Source organism: Drosophila navojoa, chromosome 2 (genome assembly GCF_054131105.1).
Source record: "Drosophila navojoa isolate 15081-1374.11 chromosome 2, UAZ_NAV_1.0, whole genome shotgun sequence".
NCBI lineage: Eukaryota > Metazoa > Arthropoda > Insecta > Diptera > Drosophilidae > Drosophila > Drosophila navojoa.
This window is the reverse complement of record NC_142890.1, coordinates 6,429,467-6,454,848: the sequence shown is the minus strand read 5'-3', so window position 1 is coordinate 6,454,848 and position 25,382 is coordinate 6,429,467. Positions and strand designations below refer to the sequence as shown.

At 39.6% G+C, this 25,382-nt stretch overlaps 1 protein-coding gene across 2 annotated transcripts; it reads right to left on the bottom strand.

Moving 5' to 3' along the window:
- Positions 1-749: 749 nt before the first annotated feature.
- Positions 750-16,944, bottom strand: Gasp (Chitin binding Peritrophin-A domain-containing protein Gasp). Of its 2 annotated transcripts, none has more exons than XM_030383544.2 (5): positions 16,717-16,944; positions 7,114-7,323; positions 6,863-7,051; positions 6,588-6,798; positions 750-1,433 (listed from the first exon to the last, which is right to left on the bottom strand). In XM_030383544.2, the coding sequence occupies exons 1-5, from the start codon at positions 16,757-16,759 to the stop codon at positions 1,379-1,381; spliced, it is 708 nt and encodes a 235-aa protein (XP_030239404.1). In that variant the 5' UTR covers positions 16,760-16,944; the 3' UTR covers positions 750-1,378. The 2 variants fall into 2 exon arrangements, with proteins under 2 accessions (XP_030239404.1, XP_030239403.1); XM_030383543.2 differs by lacking the exon at positions 750-1,433 and adding an exon at positions 5,657-6,228 and having other exon boundaries at positions 16,717-16,943.
- Between the last annotated feature and the right edge of the window lie 8,438 nt (positions 16,945-25,382).

Below are 25,382 nucleotides of genomic sequence, written 5' to 3'. Positions count from 1 at the left end.
ATATTTGCTTTATGCTGCATCTATGTATGTATGCTGCCAACATGAGAGTCTCAACTACAAGGCAAATAATTCACAGCTGCAGCAGATAAGCCTTTAATCGATATGCAGCTATATAGAGTGGAAATATTTACATACATTTGATTATAGCATTTCCAAGGCTGTAAAAATTTACTTTAAGCTTTTGGAATTTTCCGAAACGTACTGAAAATTGTGATATTTTCTCTGCTGGAAATTTTTTGAATATATTCACTTCCGATTTCATAGACTTGATTAGAGTATTCCATGAATTGATTTTGTAAAACTGTGGAAAATGCTGGAATTTCGATTTATCTGTTAAAGTTTTGAGATTAACTAGAAATGAATATTCGTAGAAACTGCATTAAAGCAAAAAACTCTATTTCTATTGAAATTCTAAAAGAATATATTAATAAATATTTTGGAGATGGGGCAATACTCGTCGCTAAAAAAAAAGAACAATGATAATAATATATAATCAATATACAATCATTGCTTCGCAAATAGCAAATTGGAGAAGCTAAAAAAAAATTTATTATAAATAAAGATTAATTAAAAAATAATAATAATATTTTCAGCATCAACTATCGTATTAATAACATTATTAAAATATTTTATACATATTTCCTTTCAACCAAAAAATTGATTGCATTCCGATTTTCACTTTAATTATTTTTTCATTAAAAAACTGAAATAAGATATAACTTATATAATATAAAGAAAAAAATGCACAATTTTCCATTTTGATTACATTTATTTTTATTTGCAATAAAACTTAATAATATAATGTTTCAGCTATATATACAATGCGTGTGCTTCGGCTGTGTATTTGTTTATGTTTATTTCTTTGACATTTGGTTAATAAGTTAAGTTTTCATTTGACTGTGCTGCTTTAAGTTTTGGCTCGGCTAATAACTAGGACTTCACTGTGGCATCCGCACGCTGGCGAAGCCAGACATATTCTAGAGATTTAGCTTTCAGGGGTTTGTCTTTAAGCTATTGTCTTGGTTACTAAACATTTTGTAGTTGTTCAATTTGCTTTCATGATGCGGGTTTCTGGGCGCTTTCGTTGCATTTGTTATTGTTTTTAAGGCTTCGCTGTGTCTACTTTTGTTCAGTCTTTAAAGTCAACTGTTTAACAATACGTGTATGTGTGTGTGTGTGTGTGTGTGTATTTCTTAATATTCTTTATGCATACTTAACGCTGTGTGGCAAGCCTTTTCAACCCGCTATTATGGCGGCTTCTTCTGGTTCTTCTCGCTCCTGGTTCCTGGCTGCTGCTGGCATCTTGCTCATTACGCCACGATTTCAGGATATTTGCGTTGGCTTTTGTGTGCTTTATATATTTTTTGTTTTGTTTTATTTAAAAGCCCAATTTTTTTAAAGCTTTGAGGTCTACATCGCCATAGTAATCCTCGCTATAAAAAGAATGAAATGCATGCATTAATATAAATTTGTTTGTTCATGTGTTTTTTTTTCTCGTTCAGGTTCATGCTGCGTATACGTAATATTCAAAGGGCACACTAATTTTTCGGTTTGGCTTTGCGTTGATTTGCTTAATTAAATTCTTTAGCTTGACACGTGACTGTGACTGTGTGTGTGTGTGTGTGTGCTTGGAATTGCGACATGGCATATGGTTGGCAAAGAAACATTGTATGGAGTTACAAATGGAACTTTTTCACATACTTCCTTATCCTTAGAAGAGGAGATTATGATTTTCAGGCAAGCTTTGAAATGTTCATTTATTTATATACGCATTTGATTATTATGTGATTTGTGGCAGTTAATCTGCCACCAAAGGAGCATTTGGGGTCAATGGGAGTTAGGGTATCTCTCAATGGCGCACTTCCAACTAGAGCACTTATACTTCTTGTTTTTTTTTTGCACTCTTTGGAATGCTGCCACATTTTGATTGCTACTTTAATAAAGCTGTGTGCGGCCCCAGAGTGCCGCCCTTTGTCTAATAAATCAACAAAAGAATTTTTTATGAAAGCCATAATTAAAAAAAATAATATTGTTAAAAACTTGTTAAGAGCGAGTGGCGGATGGCGGATGGCTGATGAAAAGGCGGCCGCTGCTCTACAAGGATTTGCGTCACAGTCAGCTGAATGGGATGGCAGAGAGCGAAGCAACAGGACATCAAGGATTAAAAGAAGATGTTCGCTTGTTTCCTGCAATAACAACAATATCAACAGCTATGACCACACACAGCCACACACACACACACACACACACACACACAGAGGAAGCTAGGGAGATAGCGAGACAGAGAGACAGGCAGACAGCACGACCATACGGAAGCCAGCCAATTGGCTTTAAGGCTCGCCGCACACAAGGACGACCAGCAGCAGGAGCAGCAGCAGCTGGAAGGACATGTACGCAGCGCCTCATACAAAATGCGCGATGCGGTCCAGCAAATGACAAAAAGCGCAAAGCTATTAAATTAAATTAAATGGAATTGGCCAAAACCCTGCGACATGGCATTCTAAGCCACAAAATATGGACAGAAATCGTTGTTTGCTTCTCTTCTCCTTGTGTTGTTCTGATAATATTTATTTATGATACCCAGTGGGCAAGGGGCAATCGGGTATATTAATAGTGCTAAGCAATGTGTAATGCCTACAAATAAAGTTGTATAATCTCCTGCTATGGGCAGCATAACATGAAATGATGTGAACATAGAATTCTATGGATAGTTTAACAGGGAATAATACTTTAAAATCGACTTTGAAGTACTTGAAATACTTGGAAATTTAATATTTTGAGGTATATGTATTAGAAATACATATGAAGTATTCAATAAATCTCTGTGATATTGTTATATTTTTCATAGCATGAGTATTAACAAATAAAACAGAGATAAAGATCATCTTATTATTTAAAGTGAAAGAGGGACTAATTTAGATATCTAAACAAAGCTTGGATCGTTGGAGCTGTCCTTTACTTTATTCTAAGTTTCTAATTAGAGTTAGTTTAAACCTTTTAACAAAAACTAAATTTAATGAATTGAAATAAATAAATACATAAATAAAATAAACTAATTAAATAAAATAATATAAAATATATTTTAAAACATGTTTCTGCTTTTCAGCTCTTGTTTTGAAAAGTCTAAGAAATCCACCTCTCACTTTTATTCGATTTCCTTATACCCTGTTTTTTGTTTCACTTCATTGATTGATATATTACTGGGAAGCCCAATAACTATTCTTATATCATATATATTCTAAGCAGGGAAGTTTAATCCACCCAAAACTGTCTATGTATGATAGGTCATATCAATTTCGACGTTTGACTTCCCTGCCAACAACTATCAAATCTATAAGTCAAATATAACATTTCCGTTTCTATATTTCACTTCTTACACATTTGTAGATTTTATTTTTTATGTTTTCTATAATACGCTCTCGTAGCTCTATACTAGCTGGTCACCCAAATACCTGCTCTATATTACGTATTTATGCGTTGTTTACTGCTTCGTATTGGCAGTCAGGCTTAGCGGTTGCTGCTGCTGCTGTTAGTTTCATGTGCTTGCTGTGCGTTTATAAGATCATTAAAATTAATTAGAGTCAAAACGTTAAAAGGATTTTCATAGCCAGCACAGACAGATGTCCCGGCTGACGGGAGGGGACAGTCGCGTGCAAGAGCAAGGCTATTATCCATCAACAGCAGCAGCAGTTTTAGGGGCAGGATCTGCTGCAGATGTCCTGCTGCATGGCTTGGACATGGCTCTATTTGCAACTGCCACACAGTTTCTTTGGCAGCAGCAACAGTTGCTGCTGTGTGGCGAGCGGTTTCGTCCAACTTTGTTTAATCATTTATGTTTATAAAACACTTTTATGTGCCTGGCGTTTGCCGTTATTCTGCAGTCGCTCCTGGCTGCAGCACGGACCAAAGGACTCACCGCTGTTGCTTGCAACAACTTTTAATTGGAGATTGCAACAACTACATGGAGCTGGGCAAAGCAGGTGAAAGCAAAATATGATAACAAGAGCTGTGTGTAGCGCAGTCTCTCCTGCTCTCCCACTTTCTCTCTCTCTTTCTGTCTCTCTACTCTCTGATTCTTTATCTCTCTTTGTGGCTATAACTGTTACCGCACTCTTAAACAGGACCTAAAGCGAATTATGTGCATTTTGGCCACTTTGTACTAATTTTCCAAAATGTTGCAGTTCTGTGCGCGCTTTCAACCAACACACACACGCATACACACATACATAAACCGAGAATGTCCTTTTGCCTTGGCTGCGCCTTGAGTTTGTCGAGTTTTATAATTTTTATTTAATTAGTTTTAAAACTCTTTCGAAAATGTGGCAAGTGTATGCGTCTCTACACATATACACAAACACACACACACACACACACACACACACACACACACACACACGGACAAAAGTCAACGACAAGGCATAGTAAAGTTTTTGCCCCCTTTTATGATTTAGTGTTGCGACCCGCTTGCCCTTCCCATGGCTGGCGCCCCTATCGAGGTAGACCACGTGCTAGTGTGCGCTTGTGTGAGTGTGTGTGTGCGTTTGTCTGTCTGTGTGCTGGTTCTGCCTGCAATTGTGTTGATAATTTGAAAATTCATTTAAAGTTTTTGTATCGCGTTTTTGTTTATAGAATCTAATGAATAATTAACAAAGTTCTTGTGCATTTCAAAAGATGTCAACGACGTTGACGATGAAGTCCACGTCGACGCCACCGCCACAGCCACCGACGCAGCCGCCGCCGACGCCGATGTCGACGCCGACTCTGGCATCGTTAGCAAAGACGTTGGACTCTCGAAAAGGCTGCCAAGTTTTCATTTGCGACAAATATGGCTGGCGTCGCAAAGTTTTCTGTTTACTTATTATTTACAGACTCGGCGACTTCAGACGGCAAACGCAGCCAAACAAAATACGGAAATAAAGAAATAGAAAAAAATAAAACAAAACAAAATGAAATCACATGAACCTCGCTATTCGCCTGCCCGCACCACCTACCACATATTCCCACAGCCCAATGGCAAAATTATAAATAATTTACGAGTGTTTACGAGTTTGTTCGTACTTCTGGCCTAGCCGTGAAGCCACCCAAAAATTATTCGACTTTTAGTTGCTCAAATAGAGCTTTAAATCGCAGCTCGGGCAACTGAACTTTGCCTTGCTGCCTTGCTAGCTGCCTCAATTTTACTTTCACTACATATCAGGAACTTTGCAGTGGAAATATTTCGGAGTGGTTTAAAGACTTGAAAATTCATATAATGAGATAAAAGAAAATAGTACTAATTAAAGGGAATCAACTATGTGAGCTGAGCTAACTTTCAGATTAAATGATTTATAAATTCATATATTTATTTTTCATAAATTTGCATATATATTTATATTTATATATGTATTTGAGCTGAGCTAATTTTAATATATATTGCCTTACTATATTTTATATAAAATATATATATTTATATAATCAAATGAAAGTCGTCTTCAGTCTTCAGCTACTTTATATAAAATATACGTGCTTAAGCTTCCCTTTAAGCTGAGCACTCTCTCATAAATAAGAACTATAAAATTTGAAGTTTTTTTTTAGTTTTTGTGTATTTTTTGTTTTATGTATAAAATAAAATTATAAGCTTATAAACAAAGATCACTTAAATGTACAAATCTCTCAATTTTACTCTGCAATTTGAAAGATTTTTCTCTCTCCTCGATGTTGTTTACACTCAATTTATCTTGCGTGTGTTTCGCACATTTGATTACGAATTTGTCTTTTTAGCCTTTTGGACCTAAATTTCATAAGTTCTCAAACTTGTTTTTGCAATTTGGAAGAGTTGAAGATATCAACAGTTGGATTTACGGATAGGTAAGAGATAAATAGAAACGTTTTAGGATAGTAGGAGATTGACTTGATAATGATATAGAGTTCGATCTTGAGGCTGGTTGAGTATTATTGTTTCACTTTTAGGTTCTTGTTAGAGGTGAGACTTTGTGATGTGAGAGTAGTGGGAAAGTAGTTGGGCAAAGGATTCGAGTTGATATTGTTGTAGTTGTTTCTTTATAGTATTGTAGTTGCTGTTGTTGTTGTTGTTGTTGTTGTTTTAGTTCTTATATTTGTTGTTGTTATGTTTATGAGGTGGCAGCTTTGGTTTTGGGCGCGTTCTTAGTGCGACCTTCAGTGTTCAATCCAGCTAGAAGCTCGCTTTTGCGGATGCTCTTCAAGTCCAGATCACCATAGTAGTCTTCGCTGCAATTGTAAAGGGACGAGGTAAAGACAAATGTGAGAATAGGCCAAGAGAGATATGTATGTATGTATGTAAGTGAGTGTGTGACTGTGTGTGCGTATGCGTGTGCGTGAGAGAGAGAGAGAGAGAGAGCGCGTGTCGATGCATGAATAGATACAAGAGTATTAGTGTAGAAGAATAGATCTCGAATCGGCTGAACGACTAAGAACTGTTGTCTGTGGTTCGGTGGTTCGGTAGTGTGGTCTGTGGTGCAAGCGTAGCAAACTAAACTCAAAACTCAAATTCAACAACTCCAAGCAAAACCAAAAGCAAACCAGGTGCCAAACATATTGTGTATTCAAGCTTAACTGTTACAACTTACCAGCCGGGAACATCCTCGGGATCCTCACAGTTGCCAGTGCCATCGCTGTCGCCAATCTTGAACACTGTGCCAATGGGGCAGCCATACTCGCGTGCCACGCCCTCCAGGCAAATGTAGTACTTGCGGCAGTCCTCGGGATGTGCGTGACGGGAGAAGGAGCCAGCGTTGGCCAGCTCACCAGCAGCTGGACAGGCGAAGCCATTGGCAACCTCTGCAAGTGGATAGGATAGTTAGTTCCCGTAACTCAGGAGCCCAATTGTTTATTCGAAACTCACCTTCGTTCTTGCACTCGGGCACCTGATCGGCCCACATGCAGACGCGTGCATCACGATCGTAGGCCAGGCCAGGTGAGCACTGGTACCTGGATGGCTCGCCGTTCCAGCAGTTCCAGAACACGTCGCACTTGTTCTCATCGGGGAAGATGCCGTACAGACGCGAGCAGTGGGGCGTGGTGATTGGAGGCTCTGCAAATGGAAGTAAACAAGTTGAGCTAACCAACATTGAGGGCAATCGGCGTTAGACCTACCCAGCTCTGTGCGTTCACCGCAATCCACATTGTGCAGATAGTCGCAGTTCTCGGTGAGGAACTTGGAGTCTGAGGCATCGAAGGCCAGACCATTGCCGCAGGTCTTCAGCTCGGAGACGCCATTGTCGCACTTCCAGTACTTGTCGCAGGATGTATCGTGTGGATAGAAGCCGAAATCATCGGGGCACTTGAAGCTCGACTGGGCCACAGCTGCAATTGCCAGAGAAAGTGTACAAAACGCAATTAGTATAAATTTCAAATGCAACGCGCCAAGCAAACTAATTGAAATCAATTTGTTCCCCTGAATATTGTATTATTTTACGAGCCAGTCGAGGCCCCCAGAGCCTATTCAAATAGCATGGCCAATGCCAATGGGCGTTTAATTGTTATACATAAGCAGGCATTTACACACTCGCTGTCGATGTTGTCGATGCTGTCAATGTTGTCGATGTTTTCGATGTTTTCGATTTTGTTGTGCCCAACGATTTGTCATCTTGTGCAAAAGGCATTCACTTTAAAAAGTCGTCTCAGACGATGGCTGCCAATAAATCTTTTGGCTGGCAACTTTCAACAGACAGCTCTAGAGATCTGAGATACACACACAAACACACACACACACACACACTTATGCATGCGTTGACAGCTCAGGGCCAACTGCATTTACTTTTTGCGCTTGTAATTTGTTGTTGTTGTTGTTGTTTCTGTTGTCTTCTGTTTTGCTTCTTATGCTTTATTTTTGGCGATGAAATTACAGCTTCGACATCGACACCGAACCCTGGCACGACAGAGTTGAAGCACCTGAAACGCGCCACCAAGGACTTATCGCGGTGCCTCGCGCTCTCGCAGAGCAGCCCTCGCAGCTCCCACGCTGCAAGCTGCAAGCAGGGAGCCGGGAGCCGGGAGCTGGGAGCTCAGTGCAACCGCAGAGCGTAACGAACGCAAATTGCATTTGTATACCCTAACTAATGTGGTGTATTTTTATACCCTGAACCCATTGAAAATGGGAAATCAGGGTATAATGGTTTTGTTAAAATGTATGTAACAGGCAGAAGGAGGCGTGGCAGACCCCACAAAGTATATATATTCTTGATCAGGGCGACGAGCTGAGTCGATTTAGCCCTGTCCGTCTGTCTGTCCGTCCGTCCGTCCGTCCGTCCGTCCGTATGTTTGAACGCGTCGATTTCAGAAGATACAAGAGCTAGAGACCTCAACTTTTTTTTAAAATGTCCGTAAATACAGCGCGGATATCGAGTTTATCACTAAAAAACGATAACTCATTCCGATACTTTTTTATCGATAAAAAACCTTATCGAAGATCACTTAAAAAATTATATCTCCTACATCTTTCAAGTTATAGTCTTCAAATTTTAAATGTATATTAAGATGAATTTTATACAATTTCGGTTTTTGTTAAAATTTACCCCCCACCCCTAAATCCACCCCCTCACCCTCATCTTTGTAAAAGTCGTATATCAAATACTAGAGACTTGTGCTTCGGTATGCACATACATTTAAACATCATGATTACGTTCTGAAAGTTTCATTACGATCGTACGTCTAGAAATTAAATTATTCAACAAATAAGTTCTCATAATATTGCCAACGCTGCAGCGCAACCCAAGCGCAATAAGTTACAAATTTATATCTCCTACATTTTTAGAGCTATAGTCTCCAAATTTTAAAAATATATTCCAATGCATTTTATACAATTTCGGTTTTTGTTATATTTTGGATACCGGCTCCAAATTCAGAATCCCCAGTGAAGGTCAGATTCTAGTATAGCTAATTGTGAATGATTTGACATGTTTTTTTTAAATGCCAAATATTCAATAGAATATGTAGATCATATGCTGAAAGTTTCATTAAATTCGGTTTAGTCAATCGACTTTAAAAAATAACAAAATGTTTGGCCAATTAACAAACGCACGTGCTGCAGCAACAGCAGTTTTCCAATACGTGTGCACACATACATTCAAACATCTTCTAGCACATTCTTAGAATCACATCAGCAGTTAGTTTCGTTTAGTTCTGCTAGATGGCGTTGCATCAGTGAATCTATTTCAGTTTTGACATTGCGAATAATAACAGAGGAGTGGCGTCATGGTAGAGGGTGCGGCGCTCGATCGCGAGGTCACCGGTTCGAATCCTGCTGTGGGCACATTGTAGTTTTCTTTTAATTGCTTCAAAATTTGTATTTATTTGATTAAATTTCTCTTATATTTTTTCAAAAATCGAAATTGAAATTTTAACCATACTATATGTATGTACGTTTTTATTAGTTGTTCTTGCACATTCTTAAAGTCACATCAGCAGTTAGTTTGACTTAAATTTGGTAGATGGCGCTGTAGCAGTGAATCTATTTCAGTTTTGACATTGAAAATCAGTACAGAAGGGTGGCGTCAAGGTAGAAAGCGCTGCGCTTGATCACGAGGACTCGAGTTCAAACCCAGAGCGTGTCGTAATTCTTTTTTTTAATTGTTTCAAAATTTTTATATATTTAATTAAATGAGTTTTCTATTTCATTTATATTTTTAAATATATCGAAATTGAAATTTGAACCATACTAAATGTGCTTTTCTATTAGTTTGGTTCAGGGTAGTATCTAGTCGAGCGCTCTCGACTAGAGTTTTCTTACTTGTTTTTTGTTGCAGCCTGCAATGTGCAATGCATTTGATTTCATTTCGTTTAATTTCGTTTCAGATCGAATGGCAGCTGCAGCTGCAGCTGCAACAGCCAGCCAATAAATAATTATTCAACGTTTTTAGCATTCGCGCGAAATGAACAAATGGCAGAGTCCTGAGCCACACTCTGTGCCAGCCCTTGTGTGATAATCTAATTGCAAAGCCACAAAACTGCGGTCATGGCTACAAATGCTCAATCAGAAGTGCCCGACTCTTCTGACTCGCCTGACTCTACCTGACTCCACCCGACTCACTCAGCTGCCTCATGAAATGAATCAAAATAAAAATAAATGAAAAAAAATGTATATTTAGATGGAAAAGCCGCCAGCTAAAACAACTCTTGATAAACCAAACAGCATGCAATTTTCATGTTGTGTAAACTAATCAAATATCAAAGTTTTTTTTTTTCGTATATAGAGTACAGATGTATATACATATGTATATATATATAGTGCAATTGCAACAAAAGCCTTGCAGAAATCAAAATTGTTGGCGATTATCAAATTATTTGCAGAATTTAATTAAAAACTTTGTTTTCCTATTGCATTTATTTACACGCGCACTCGTTCCATCTGCCATGCGCGTTTGTGTAAACACACTCATCAACTGCTGACACACACACACACACACACACACGCATACATAGCTACTGATGCTGCACTCATATTTATTATGCACACTTTTCGGTCAGCTGCTCTGACAGTAGCTGTTAGTGAATTGCATTATAAAATAATATAAAAACATTTTCATATATTCACTCGACTTGTTGTTTACTCAAATATTGTTAATTATAGCGAAATTACATTTATAGTTTTTCAAAGGGAATTCTGAATTCCACATAAATAAAATTCGAATGGAAATTGCCAAAAATTGTAGCTAAAAGTAATTAAGTATTTGCATTGACAACTATATTTCGTATATATATTCAACTCGGAGAGATATAATGGGGCATTAGGCAAACTCGAGAAGAGCTTAAATATATTTTAAGACAATCTATTATACGTTTATAAATATGTGTATTTGTTTAGCTTTCGGACTCATACAAACACTGTGCTCTGCAATATTTCACTATTTGGCTTGCAGCTCAGGTGGGCCAGCAGCTGGAATGCTTTTTCGAAAAAGAGGAACTTTCAAGCACTTAGCTGCTGTACCCACACACATAACATTTAACAACTAACAAACAAAAGCTAAACTCTCTCACAGAGGGCGAGTGTGTGCGTGTGTGTGTGTGCGTGTGTGTGTGCTCAGCCAACAGTTATAATAATTTAGTTTGTTGTTGCAGCAACCGAAGCAGTGCACAAAAAGCGCATTCCAATGCAAGTGCAACAGACCCAACAAACCCCCAGCTCGTCTCGAGGCTGGTCATGCAGCTGTAAATGTGTGGAATGGGGCATGAGGCATGTGGCATGTGGGCTGTGGGCTGTGGGCTGCAGCATGGGGCATAGCCTGTGGCAGCCGCAGCAGCAGACCGCAGCACTAATGCGCTTACATATGTGCATAGTGTGCTGCGATGCCCACACTGATGATTACATTGAGTTATGTACATTTGTATGTCTCACTTATACTATGCGTGTGTGTGTGTGTGTGTGTGTGTACATTTGTCGCGTAGCGTAAATACCACATGTTAACTAAACAATTACCTTTGAGCAGCTGCTGCCGGCCAAAGTGGCGTATACGCTATAAATTTATACTAGTTGCAGCAAAGTAAAAAGGGCACTGCAAGGAAAGCGCGCCCGTGGAATGTTCTAATGAAAGCTAAACTCAAATTGATCAAAGAGCAGCCAGCAGCACAATTAAATGTTTGTTGGCTCAGCTCGAGGTTGTTTAGCCACAGAAAAACATAAAGAGATGCGAGTTCTAATACCTGAACTTGTCTAATATAAGCTTTACATTCTATACAAGATGTTTAAGGCTATCTGCCACACTTCCGCTCTGTAGTTTCTCAGTGAAAAGAAGCTCATCAATTTGTCTATTATAAGAAATATCAAGCTAATAACAATAATCTGCCATTTATATAATTTTTTCTAAATAAAATTCAAAGCCAAAGAAACGTGTATTTCATTTTAAAAATAAACAATGCTCGTCTTTATACCTAATACCATTATCTTTAAGCTATTATTATTGCTTTGAGCGCATTTAGATTTCTTGGTATTTCCCTGATTGCGATTTGAAGTGAGCTTCGAGGAACCGCTCACTGATGTCATTTGTGGAATATTTCGAGCGCTAATTGAGCATTCATTCTAGAAGCTGATCTGCTAAATGAAAACGAAAACGAAAACGAAAGCAAAAGCCAAGCGATTCTAGACCGCGAGTTTCGTCGAGTTGCGGCTAAACCGGTTAGACGTGATATTGGCAACGGGTCTGCTGCCACTTACGACTACTAACCCACTCGCAATTAAGGCGCGCTGCGGCTGACAGTTCCGGCCGGCACGCCCTGCGCATTCTTCTGTCGCACATGGCTTAAATGCCTCGATTGGCCAATCTCACAAATTAGCGCTCTTTACTTAGTTAGACTGATTGTTGTCGCATGTTGCATGTTGTTTAATTTGCTGTTTGCAATAATTGTTTTATCTATCAATTGTGAGCGCTTAATTACGTGCCTTTTTTTTAAAAACAGTATGTGAGCATGTGTGTGTGTGTGTGTGTGCTTAAATAATAAATTTTTATTGACATTTTAACAGTGAAACCGCCAATTGTATTGGTCTTGTCGGTTGAATGCATATCGTTCCAGCTGCTGCAGTCAACTATTCCTGCTGTTGTTGTTGTTGTTGTTTCTACTTATATCTACGCCTGTTTATCCGGTCGTCCATTAACATAATCATTTAATTAACCAAAACTTTACACACACACACACACACAGAGTTGATAACGCGCTTCACAGCGTTCAAATTAATAAAGAGGAAAAAAAAATATTACAGCGAGAAAAAAAAGTGAGCTATATTAATTTATGTTGCACCTAAATGACAGACATTGTCAAGATGCAAATAACACAAATAAATGAATAATTCAATTTGAACAATGAATACATTCGCAAATTACAGCTACATAATTTATTTACAACAATGCCAATTGATATGTGATATGCACATGGCAGAGCATTAACTATTATTACTATTATTATTATTACTACATGCAGACCCCCCAGCCCCCCATCCCAAGGCAATCAATTGCCAAATGGGGCATTCACTCAGAGTGAGAGTGCAGCTCGAGCAAGGTTCATTTAAATGTATAAATCAGATAAGACTGCTGAAAACATGCAGCTTAGGCTGAGCTAGACACAATATGTAACGGATAGAGAATATATACATAAATAATCAGTTTGTTGTTAACCAACTGAGCTCCTGCTACTCTACTTGGAAAGACTTGTATTTATAGAAGTAGTAAACTTTGTATAAGGATAGTATATCTATATGTCGAATATTTTCTAAAATTTAGTAACGACTCAGTTAAGTCATTCATTGTATAAACTGATTTTGATGTCATATAGCTATATATGATATATAATCTTCTGTTAGTTATCTTCAGTTATTTCTCTTCAGTTATTTCTCTTCTCTCTCAGCTCTTGCTCTTCAATTTTTCCACATATCTTCGATATGCCTCATTCAGTCTTTTGAGCAGTTCTTATATCAACTTTTACTGCAATATCAGTTACAGGCCATTCATCAATTCTGTCATCTATGGCATTCCTTTCTAGATGCATATCAAAATTTGCAGGGCTACGTGTCCTGCAAATATCATGACAAATAATGACAAATTTGCATTTCGTGTCAGGCATTGAGCCTGCGCCACAGTGACTCATAAATATGAATATCAACAGAGGCCGGTGCATTGAACTGCTCAAGCTAGATGTATATAAATACACACACACACACACACTCACACACACTTAGACATTCGCACACCCACTTGAAAGGCAACAAATTCCAGCGAAAAACACTTGAAGTCAACTCTGCTGAAAGTTGCCCTGCCAGACGGCTGCCCAAGTATTTGGAGTGTATTTGCTGTGTCTTTGCTGTGTCTTTGCTGTGTGTATTTGTATTTGGACTCATAATCGTTAGCCGCAAGAGGGCTGCAATCAGAGCTTCAGCCTTAATGTTATTGTTGTTGGCGCTATTTTTTGTCTTCTGGCTAGCAGCTCACAATAGGTGTTTTGTAGCACTTGCAACTATCTATCATTTGGGCTTCTGGCGAATTCTATGTGCCCGTTGTTGTTGTTGCCGTTGTTGTTGCTGTTGCCATTGTTGTCTGGCGCCAAGACATTGCCGGCCATATAAATCAAGAAAATTGCTGACATTTAAGCACGTTTCATTTCATTTCGTTTCGTAGCTCCTACTTTGACTAACAGCAATTGGGGGCTACGATATTTGCACAGCAACAACAACAACAGCAACAATTTTGGTTTGTAGCAGCATTTCCGCTAAATGTGGCTAAATGTGGTGCTCCTCGCTTTTGGTTCTTTAAGCCAAGCCAAGCAGCCGTTTATATTTTTCTTTTTCTGTCTGCCATAATGATATTTAAATATTTACCCACATTGCTGCCGGCATGCAACGTATGTGGGTTAATCTGCTTTTCAATTGTTTGCCTAATATTTGTTGCTGCTGTTGTTGTTGTCGAGCTTGTGCGTCATTCAAGCCATATTCTCAAATAGTTTCTGACGCGTCATATTGAGCCATAAATCCGCCTTAGCCTATGCTAAAAAGTTATAGATTTATTTTTCAAATTTAACGCATCGACGACAGCCTGAGCTGCGCCACCACAAAAATGCGAAAGAGAGAGAGAGAGAGAGGGGACGGGGCGGGGGCGGGCCACACGAGTGGCAGCAAATGGCAAAAATGTGGCACGCAAATTGACTTTCGAGTGGCGTCAGCGCATTTAAGAGTTGTATTTTGTTTCTTTCTCTTTCTTTCTTTTTGGCTTTTGTTGTTGACTTTTTTTTTACACTTGCCGCTGGTCCCATAAATCAGCGCAGATACCAAGCTAATGTGTGTGTGTGCGAGTGTGTGTGTGGCTGGTGTTTGTTGTGCCACTAATGCAAGCCATAGCTCGCGCAGCTGCGTGTCTCTGTGTGTGTGTGTGTGTGCTTTGGCCATTTCATTTGATTTTGTTGCCACAAAATAAAAACTTTTCAAGCGTGACTTGCTGCTGTTGCTGCCGCTGGCTCTGTGTGTTGTTGCTGTGGTGTGGCAATAACAAAATGGCAGCACACATATATTGTTTGCATTTGTTACGCTTTTTGCTGCCGCTGATACTAAACCGCAGCAGCGGCAGCCAATGCAAAAATCCAGCAGCAAGAAAAATAAAAATGAGTCGCGCAACCGAATGCGGAAATTTATTGTGTTTTTCGTCGCTTTTCGGAAATCTTTTGAACAGCTCAAATTGTTTATCGCCGTGATTAGCATGCTTGTGGCAACATTTGGGCCAAGTGTTTGCGTATTTTGGCCAACAGCATTGGATGTTGCATAATTTATTTGCCAGCAGCAACAGCAACAGCAGCAGCGACGACGACGACAACAAGCAACTTGAACTTGACAATGCGCTGCATGCGCCAGGCTTAGGCCCATTAAGTGTTGTTTTGCTGTTGTTAAGTTTAATAACTTTGAAAATTGTTGCCAATTAAAAGTGAAGTGGCTAAGAAAATACAGCAACAAAATGCATGGCACGCAATTAGCCAGAGGCGATTTAACTTTATTTTTTCGATTTTATGCCAGTTGTTGTTGTTGTTGTTGCTGTTGCTCTCAAGTTGAATAACCAACGACAGCAACAACAGGCAGAGAGACAGAGTCAAAACGTCAACAATGCTGCTGCGGCTAAAAACACTTTGATGGCCCAGTTGAAACAAGTTTGGCTAATGGGCCGCCTGGGCGTGTCAGCTGCGTATTTGAAATTCCTGTGCCGAAAATCAAAAGCAAAATATCACGCAGTTATCTTTTCAATTAGCCGGCTGCAAACGTGTCATAAAAATATGTAAATTTTTTGCTTGTTTTTTGTTTTGTGCAAATATTGAGCAGACGAAGCAGAAGAAGCAGAAGCAGAGGCAGCAACAGAAGCAGAAGTGAAGGCATTTCAATGTCAATGTCATGAATGTCATACAAATGTGGCCATAAATTGACCCAAGACTTAAAAACGTTTATAACAGCGATCATCATCGATAATGATGATGATGATGATGCTGATGATGTAAGCGAGTGGTGCAGCCAAGCCGAACCAGACAGCGCCAGCGTCAGACTCTGTTGTAATTTCTTGCACTCGGAAAGGCGTTGCCACGCGATGAGGTAATGAAATCGAATCGAAGCAATAGATACAGATACAGCAACAGATACAGCAACAGATACAGCTATAGATACATCTATCGTGTGTGTGGCTGGGGTGGGGTATAGAAAATGCAAGTAAACGTGTTGGGTTGCTGCAACATGGCCAACTCCAATTGGCTCTTTGGCTCGATTACGCTTATGGTTTGCATTTGGATTTTTCGCCTTTGCTTATTTCTGTTTATTTTTTTTACATTTTTTTTTTTTTTTTGTACTATTTTGTGATTTTCATTTTGTATTTTCCGCCTTTTTCGAATTCGAATTCGAAAGTGGGCCAAGCTGGGCGATAGTTGATCAGAGCTGCTGATCACTTGTTGCACAAGCGGGCGCTTTTATAACACACTCGATTGAAAAAAACACTTCTTTCATTTCTCATTTGCTTTTTTTCTGGTTTTCTTGTTTGTTTTTCGTTTTTAACACTGTGCAGCTTGAACGCTTGTCAAGTGTCCTTCAGCGGTTGGCCGATTGCGTAAGCATAAGCTGTCTTTGGCTCCTTGAGCGCTGTCTCGGCTCTGCGGGCATTTCTCTCATTTCTCTGATCGACTTAGATATGCATGTGGGTGTGTATGTAGGTTTGTATGTATGTATGTATGTAGCTAACAATTAATACATACCGGCTCCGAATAATGCCACAAACACAACTAAAAATTTCTTCATTGTGCGGTTTGAGTTTATTGCTGTTGTGTATTTGGTAATAACGCTTTTAACCGTTGCGTTGCTCGCCGATACGTAACCGAATCTGAGAGAGTAGGGGGGGAGGCGCTCGCAGCACTTGAACAAAACTTTGACTTTGCGCACCACTTGGACCGACGACTTGAAACTGTGTGTGGCTCTGGCTGGTGCGGGAGCTTTTTATACCGCTGCGCATGCGCGCCAGCCGCGAACAATCCAGACGAACGTTGGCGGCGGCAGCGACGCGCACGCCGGCTGCGCAGCCGCGTCGATGGCGACGCGACGTTCACTGGCGAACGATTGCAACGGTACACAGCACAGCAAGGCAGACGGCTTGGGGCTCATAGCAGTCAGCTTTAGTATTACTTACAGCAGCTACCTGGCCTTGTCGCACCTGTGTGCATTGGCCTTTCGCTCTCTTCTTTTCGCTCATGCAGCGCTCTCTTACTTTTACGCTCTGTCTGTCTTTCCCTCTCTCTCTCTCGTCTCTGTCTCTTTCGTGTACACGTTTAATTGTAATTATCGGCGACGCGTCGCTTTTAACTGTAAGTTGGCTTGTTTTGTATGCACGCGGCGTACTCTGGTCGGCAGCTGCGTCGACTGCGCTGCCAGCGTCGTATTGTTGTATTTCGGTTGCCCCTAAAGCGAGCCATTCCTCAATTGATCTGCGGCGTTACGTTTTGCATTTTGAGGCGGGAGTTGCAAATGGAATTTATTTGCCTGAAAGTTCAGCGTGTCTAGGTGTGTGTGTGTGTGTGTGTGTGTGTGTGTGTGTGTGTAGGCAACTAGCATCCATTTCGATTTGTTGTTGATGCTTGTGGCTAATTATGGATTGGCTTTTTGTGCGATTGCCGGCCTCAGGGCACGGCTTCTACTTACCGACCAAAAATAGCAAAAATAAAAAGACAAAAAAAAAGTAGCTAAGTCTCTAGTTGAACTTCACCTAATTGCCTGAAACCATACATGTGTGTGCGTGCATGTTTAGCGGGTGTGTGTGTGTGTTGCCTGCCTTGTGCCTGAGTCATGCGCCTGGCATTTCCAGCAACAGCTCTAGGCGTGTTGCGTATACGCCACGTTGTCTGTGCAGAATGTGATTGGCTTACCCAGGCAGAGCTGCTTTTTAAAGGAATGGGTTAAGGCTTAATTCATAAGGATTATGTGTGAACTTTAATAATTACACAGTAATAAATAAATGTTAACATAGTAGTGTTTTACCTACAATAACAAGACACATTCCAATGTCTCATGTGATGCTTATATCATATACCAAATTCACAGAAAAGAGGGAAGTTTTTCAAATAGATTTCTCAGCTCAACAGCTTGTCAACTTTTTCTGTGACTTTGTTCAAGCTGCTGCGTCAATTGACTCAGCGTCATATTAAATGTTAATCAACGCAATTAACATGATTTCTTAATGTAAAGGCAATGTGATGGCCAACCGGTGGCCGGCAATGCAATTGCAATTGATATGCCGCTGCACTCGCACATAAACAAATACGCACTCGCTGACGGCGGCTTGGCATTAAAACCAGGCCGTCAACTGGTGCGATGCGTGCAAGTAAAAGGTAGGCCAGCCAGTCGCAGTCGCAGTCACAGTCACAGGCGCAGTCACAGTCGCAGTCACAGCTCCAATTGCAGTTGCAGCAGCCGCGCCAGCAACTATTAAAACTGACCCAGCGCGGCGGTCAACGGCGGACACTCAGCGGCGCCGCAACGACAACAACAACAACAACAACAATAACAAACAGCAAACTGTTGAAAATGTGTGCAATTAAATGCAAGAAATGTGATTCAAGGTTTCGGAATGCAGGAAGAATATGGAATTACAGCCACAGTCACAGCCAACAACAACAACAACAACAAAACCAAGAGTCAACTGGCAGAACAATTACAGCTGCCAACGACTCGAGACTGCAAATTTGTAGTAGTCGGTCGAGAGTGGTCTGTAGCCCGACCCCGGCCGGGCCTGGCTCAGTGTGTTATTGAAGTGGTCTCTAGAAAACCTGCGGCTGCCCACAGTCCCAGACGGCGAACCAGTTTTCGCAGTGCGAAAAAAACAACAACAGAAATAAACACAAACTAAGCTACCTTGTCAGAGTTATGCTTTCGCTTTCAATAGCTGCTGCTGCTGCCGCTGCCGCTGCTGCAGCTAACTGCATTGCTACTGCATAGTTTGCAGGCCAGTTATAAGTATACACTCAGCTTATAGAAAAGGCCACTGCCTAAAGCCTTTTTATTTAGCTATAAGCTAAAAATGGCTTTTAACAGCGCAGCAGCTACAAAATTGAAAAGTCCAAATTTTGATTATGACCTGGCATAGGTTAATTAAATTTATAATGAGAAATTCGCATTCAAAAAGAGATATTCAAACTAGAACAATTCAAAACAAGTTTTAAATATTTTGTAGACAAATATATATCTCGCCATGGAAATAGTAGTAGATATATAGAAATAGTAGTAGATATATAGAAATAGTAGTAGATCCATAAAGAATAGTAGTAGATGCAAAGCAATTAAAAATAACGAATAAATATTTTACAGGCAAATAACTCACTTTTCATAATTATACCATGGAAATAATAGTAGATATATAGAAATAGTAGTAGATCCATAAGGAATAGTAGTAGATGTTAGACAATTCCAAAAAGTTATAATTATTTTATAGAAATATATCTTCCTTTTTGTAATCATGCCATGGAAATAGTAGTAGATACATAGAAATAGTAGTAGATCCATAAGGAATAGTAGTAGATGCAAAAAAATCAAATATAATGAATAAATATGTTAGAGACAAATATCTCACTTTTCATTATTATACCATGGAAATAGTAGTAGATATATAGAAATAGTAGTAGATCCATGAGAATTTTTGTAGTATGTTCATTTATCGCATAGCCACGTGTATTCGTTTTGTAATCATGGCACGATTATTGTAATCTATTTCGAGGCCCATGAAATAGATCTATATGTATGTAAATGAGTAAATACATATATTTGTTTTATTGGCATATTGCTGACAGATTTTAAACAAGAATCTATTCTTTTTGGCATTGAAATTAGTGTAAGGCATTTGCTAAGCAGTTAATTTTAGTTATTATTTAAATTCTTTAGAAATTTCCAGTAAATATCAACAAAATCAGATTTCAATCAATATCGACAATCTTATCAATATTTAATAACTTCCTACTTCACAAAGCGTATCAGATCTTCGCTCAGCTGTCGATAGCATATCTATCTATCTTTATATGTTGCACCCGATTTTTAGGGTTTGTTTGGCTAGCCCCTCCAAAAACAAGATACCCAAAAAATGAAGAAAGAAAAAACCGACTCAAAACCCGTTTGCCATGCAGCTGTCAGACGACGTCTGGCCTGTTATAGATCGGGCTGAGCCTGGCATTTCGGGGAGTGTGCTACCCAGGGCGAGCACTGTTTATGGCAGCGGCTAGCAGCGCTCCACTCTAAATTGAATGCCAGCTCGCTGAGAATATTAGCCAGCCAGTCAGCCAGCCAGCCAGCCAATTGACTGACTAAATGCTTATTGGCCAACAAACACCAAGCGCACTCGCGCACTGTATAATTTGCGGACAAGCAGTTCCAAAGTATTTGAAAAATGCAAAAATTGCATCAGCACTTGGCTTAGATTGTGAGCAGTGCTTTGTGTTTTTCTTTTTCTTTTAATTGTTGACTCTAGCTGGGCTGCTAGTGGGTGGGTGCGGCGTTTACCGCCACGTTGACGTCGCGTATGCAACGCGGAAGAAAAGTTACCAACGCTGGCTTGGCTTGGCCTGGCCTACTCTCTGCCTTAGCCCGCTCCCGCCTCGCCCCGCAATGCATGCCATTTGTATGCTATCTGATTCGTCGCACACCCATGCAGTAAATGCCATATGTGTACGTGTCTGTGTGTGTGTGTGTCTCTGTTCAATTAAGCCAAATCGCTGAAGACCCGGCCGGTAGTGGGGGCCCCTCCGATTTGGCTGTGCAAGTTCTTAATGCGTATTTAGCAAGTGCATTTCGAAACGGTAATTTGTCGTTAACTGTTGCTGCCGCTCGTTCGTGAGTTGAATCTTTCGTTTCTCATACGCTCAAGCACACAAAACTAAAGGAATACAAAATAAATAACAATAATAAAAAAAAAAAACCCGTTAGAACGTGTTTGCGTACGGTGAAGGTGTTGGCGAGCTCTATACAACTATTTCTGTCCCATTTCGATGTCTGTCTGTCGGAAATTGGCTAAGCTCCACCTGGCTAAGGTTAACCTTAGCTTAGCTGACATTTTCTCATTAATAACTGAATAAATTGAGGCTGAATTGCAAATTGTTTAATTAGACAACGACCTTGCCGGTAAGTGACCGAGTTGCTAGAGCAGCTCAGCTAGGGCTGAGATGTTGCAATACTATTTAGCGAGAGGTCACAGCCAGTGCTATATATGCAATGATAACTAATTTATTTACACTCGCAATATGTAGCTTGACTTATGGAAGTATTGGCAAACAACTCGTCTTGAAATCGCCTGCTTCATGAATGTTAAAGTCTCTCTGCGTATTTTTACTTTCTGCGCAGAAACTCTTCTGCGAAATTCTTATCCGGTTGAATCTTCATTTTTACTTTCGGAACAGATATTACGTGCAGTGTTGTAGAACTAGCTGAAACTCCATTCATGTTATTTGCGACTTCTGCGCCGCAGAATGTTTTCGACGCTCTCTGTCCACTACGTGCTATACAGCTGTGCCAAAAATAGTTTTAATTGCTTCTTGTGTTGCTGTTCTTGAGCCTTGTGGCAGCGCGCATTATAAAGATTTATGCTACACTCAACTCTGGCTAGATTTCCGGTGCAGAATTTTAATAGCTCCAGTCAGTCCAATCTCTGCTCGATTCAAGTTCAGTTCTGTGCTGTAATCTTTATGTGCATATCTCTTCGATGGGAACTTTTGGCGAAAAACAAACTTGTTTTATTTCATTTGGAAGAATCGGTTGTTTGAGTGACTTGTTCAGAGCATGAATTTTATATGATCCAGCGCATTTCGAAATCTTGATAAGTTTGATTTATACAGCTTTAACAAATACTGCGCAACCTTTACCAGACTTGGCCAATGTTTATTAGAGCCCCTGCCTAATGGCCGTATTGACACATTGACAACAATATTGTTTACAACACTTTACGTAAGACTCATTTACGAGATATTTAGCGAACAGCCCCTTGGGCTGGGTAAAAAGAGAAAAAATCACCTTTGGGCCGGTTGGAAAAGTGCAGCTCCACAAAGTGCAGCAAACGTAACGGGGAGATTTCTATATATAGATGGAGATATATTTGTATATCTAATGTACAATAACAGTATTTCTCATTTCTCATTTCACAGTTCACAGTTTTCATTTATTAACTAATTTCGGATTTACGTAATCCCAAAATCGTTCAGGCCTCAGCGACGGCGTTTACACGCAACCGCCACACAGAGAGTCGAGGTCAATGATCAGTGAAATTTACTTTCAAAAACAAAAAGAAAAAATTCAGCTTTTCTGTTGACTGAAAAGCGATCGGCAAATAGCTCCAGCGGAAGCCCAAGCGCCAAGTTTCTTGAGCCGCCGTTTGGGCAATATCGAACTGCAAAGCCAACAACAACAGCAACAACAACAACAACAGAAATGCTTTTGTAATGCGGTTTGGGGCTTGGGGGACATGTGTATTATGCTCAAATAGGGCACAGCCAACGCCCTAGCTTGTCGCTGCTTGTCATAACTATTATAATTATCGTCATCATCATCGGCTACATCATCATCATAACGCGCAGCCGCCGCTTGCCCACACCTTGTGGCCATTAGCCGCAGAGACCCAGCCCCCGTTCCCAATCCAATCACGACAATGGAGCGCTGCATTTTACCACACTTGAAATCGCAATACAATGAATATATCTGCATAATTAATTCCCACTAACGAAGATGTTGTCGAGAGTTAATGAGTGTGGCTCGCTGTTCGCTTTGCGCCAAAATTGAAGGCAACAAACACGCGCAGGTTGTTGACTTCTTTGTCTGCGTCTGGGGCCCACTTTCGGTTTCGGCTTCACTCTTGGCTTTGCTTTTATTTTCAGTTTCAGTTTCAGCTCTTGGCTGCTTCTATTGTCCATGCAATTGGTCGCAGCTGTCACATTGGGCGGTGCCAAACACACACACACACACACACGCACACAGATGTACTTTTAATTATGGCCATTTCGCGCACTTGATATTTGTTGGCCAAAAATTAATCGGCTTTCATTTTCCATTTTCCAGACGCAAATCGCAAACAGCTTGCCCACTGAGCTGATGTATTTTTAATTACACTCCGATTTCCTTTGGCTTCTCCAGATCTCAATTAAAATCGAAATAAAGCAAGAGAGGTTCACTTGTTCAGCTATATAATATATGCATATATAACGTCCTGCCGCTTTTATTTTGGCCAAGTTCAAAAGCCAGAAAGTAAACCGAGGACGCTTCACTGTTATCTTAATATCGTGTAGTTTTTTATCAAAGCGCTTGCAGTTTCATTTAATGGATTAAACATGCACGAATCGAACTCGAATCGATTTCTCACCCATAAAATATGCATTGTTTTTATTTTTTTTAGTTTTAATTTTTTTCCCCGCTGAACGCGCCTTTGCCAAAAACTAGGTTATAACCTTGAAATCCCACAAAAGAAACGTTGAACATTTCAAACTTATCAATAAATTCATGACGCTGCGACACAAAGAAAGCAACAAAAGAAACAAAACTCAAACAGAAGCAGAAACAAAAACAAAAACAAAAAAGCGGAGAAAAAAACGCAGCATAAATCTATATTCAAATCCATGCTAAGCTCCATTAAAATGCTAAACAGTCAAAGAGCGTTTCGCAATCCCATCAGAAACAGACGAAAATATTCCAACGGGTCGGGCAACAGCTGTAAACCTGCATTTCAAATTGCCAAAGGTCAGGCCAAGAAGACGCTGCGGACGCAGACGATGCTGCAGCCGGCGCATCCCCAAGAGCCAGCACAGTCAGTGTCCCACTCTGCAGCTGTGTGTCATCATCGACGTCATTATCATGAACAGCATCATTATGAGCATTGCTACATAGCCTGCATTCAGCATAAAAGCTGTTTGGCAACAACAACAGCAGCAGCAGCAGCATCGAACCATATAACAATTAACCATATAACGAAAATTTGTACAAATTGACAAAGCCCGAGTGAAAGAAGAGAGGAAACGAGCCAGCGACAGAGAAAAAAAATTGATACACGGGAGAAAAAAAAACAAGAGAGAAATAAATGAAAATGAAAAGAAACAAGTAAGAAAACTCTAGTCGAGAGCGCTCGACTAGATACTACCCTGAACCAAACTAATAGAAAAGCACATTTAGTATGGTTCAAATTTCAATTTCGATATATTTAAAAATATAAATGAAATAGAAAACTCATTTAATTAAATATATAAAAATTTTGAAACAATTAAAAAAAAGAATTACGACACGCTCTGGGTTTGAACTCGAGTCCTCGTGATCAAGCGCAGCGCTTTCTACCTTGACGCCACCCTTCTGTACTGATTTTCAATGTCAAAACTGAAATAGATTCACTGCTACAGCGCCATCTACCAAATTTAAGTCAAACTAACTGCTGATGTGACTTTAAGAATGTGCAAGAACAACTAATAAAAACGTACATACATATAGTATGGTTAAAATTTCAATTTCGATTTTTGAAAAAATATAAGAGAAATTTAATCAAATAAATACAAATTTTGAAGCAATTAAAAGAAAACTACAATGTGCCCACAGCAGGATTCGAACCGGTGACCTCGCGATCGAGCGCCGCACCCTCTACCATGACGCCACTCCTCTGTTATTATTCGCAATGTCAAAACTGAAATAGATTCACTGATGCAACGCCATCTAGCAGAACTAAACGAAACTAACTGCTGATGTGATTCTAAGAATGTGCTAGAAGATGTTTGAATGTATGTGTGCACACGTATTGGAAAACTGCTGTTGCTGCAGCACGTGCGTTTGTTAATTGGCCAAACATTTTGTTATTTTTTAAAGTCGATTGACTAAACCGAATTTAATGAAACTTTCAGCATATGATCTACATATTCTATTGAATATTTGGCATTTAAAAAAAACATGTCAAATCATTCACAATTAGCTATACTAGAATCTGACCTTCACTGGGGATTCTGAATTTGGAGCCGGTATCCAAAATATAACAAAAACCGAAATTGTATAAAATGCATTGGAATATATTTTTAAAATTTGGAGACTATAGCTCTAAAAATGTAGGAGATATAAATTTATAACTTATTGCGCTTGGGTTGCGCTGCAGCGTTGGCAATATTATGAGAACTTATTTGTTGAATAATTTAATTTCTAGACGTACGATCGTAATGAAACTTTCAGAACGTAATCATGATGTTTAAATGTATGTGCATACCGAAGCACAAGTCTCTAGTATTTGATATACGACTTTTACAAAGATGAGGGTGAGGGGGTGGATTTAGGGGTGGGGGGTAAATTTTAACAAAAACCGAAATTGTATAAAATTCATCTTAATATACATTTAAAATTTGAAGACTATAACTTGAAAGATGTAGGAGATATAATTTTT

Coding starts and splice junctions, on each gene's coding strand:
- Gasp (XM_030383543.2), bottom strand. CDS start 16,759: ATGAAGAAATTTTTAGTTGTGTTTGTGGCATTATTCGGAGCCG. Junction 7,324..16,716: donor TGTGGCATTATTCGGAGCCG/GTATGTATTAAT, acceptor TGGCAATTGCAG/CTGTGGCCCAGTCGAGCTTC. Junction 6,229..6,587: donor CCCGAGGATGTTCCCGGCTG/GTAAGTTGTAAC, acceptor TTACAATTGCAG/CGAAGACTACTATGGTGATC.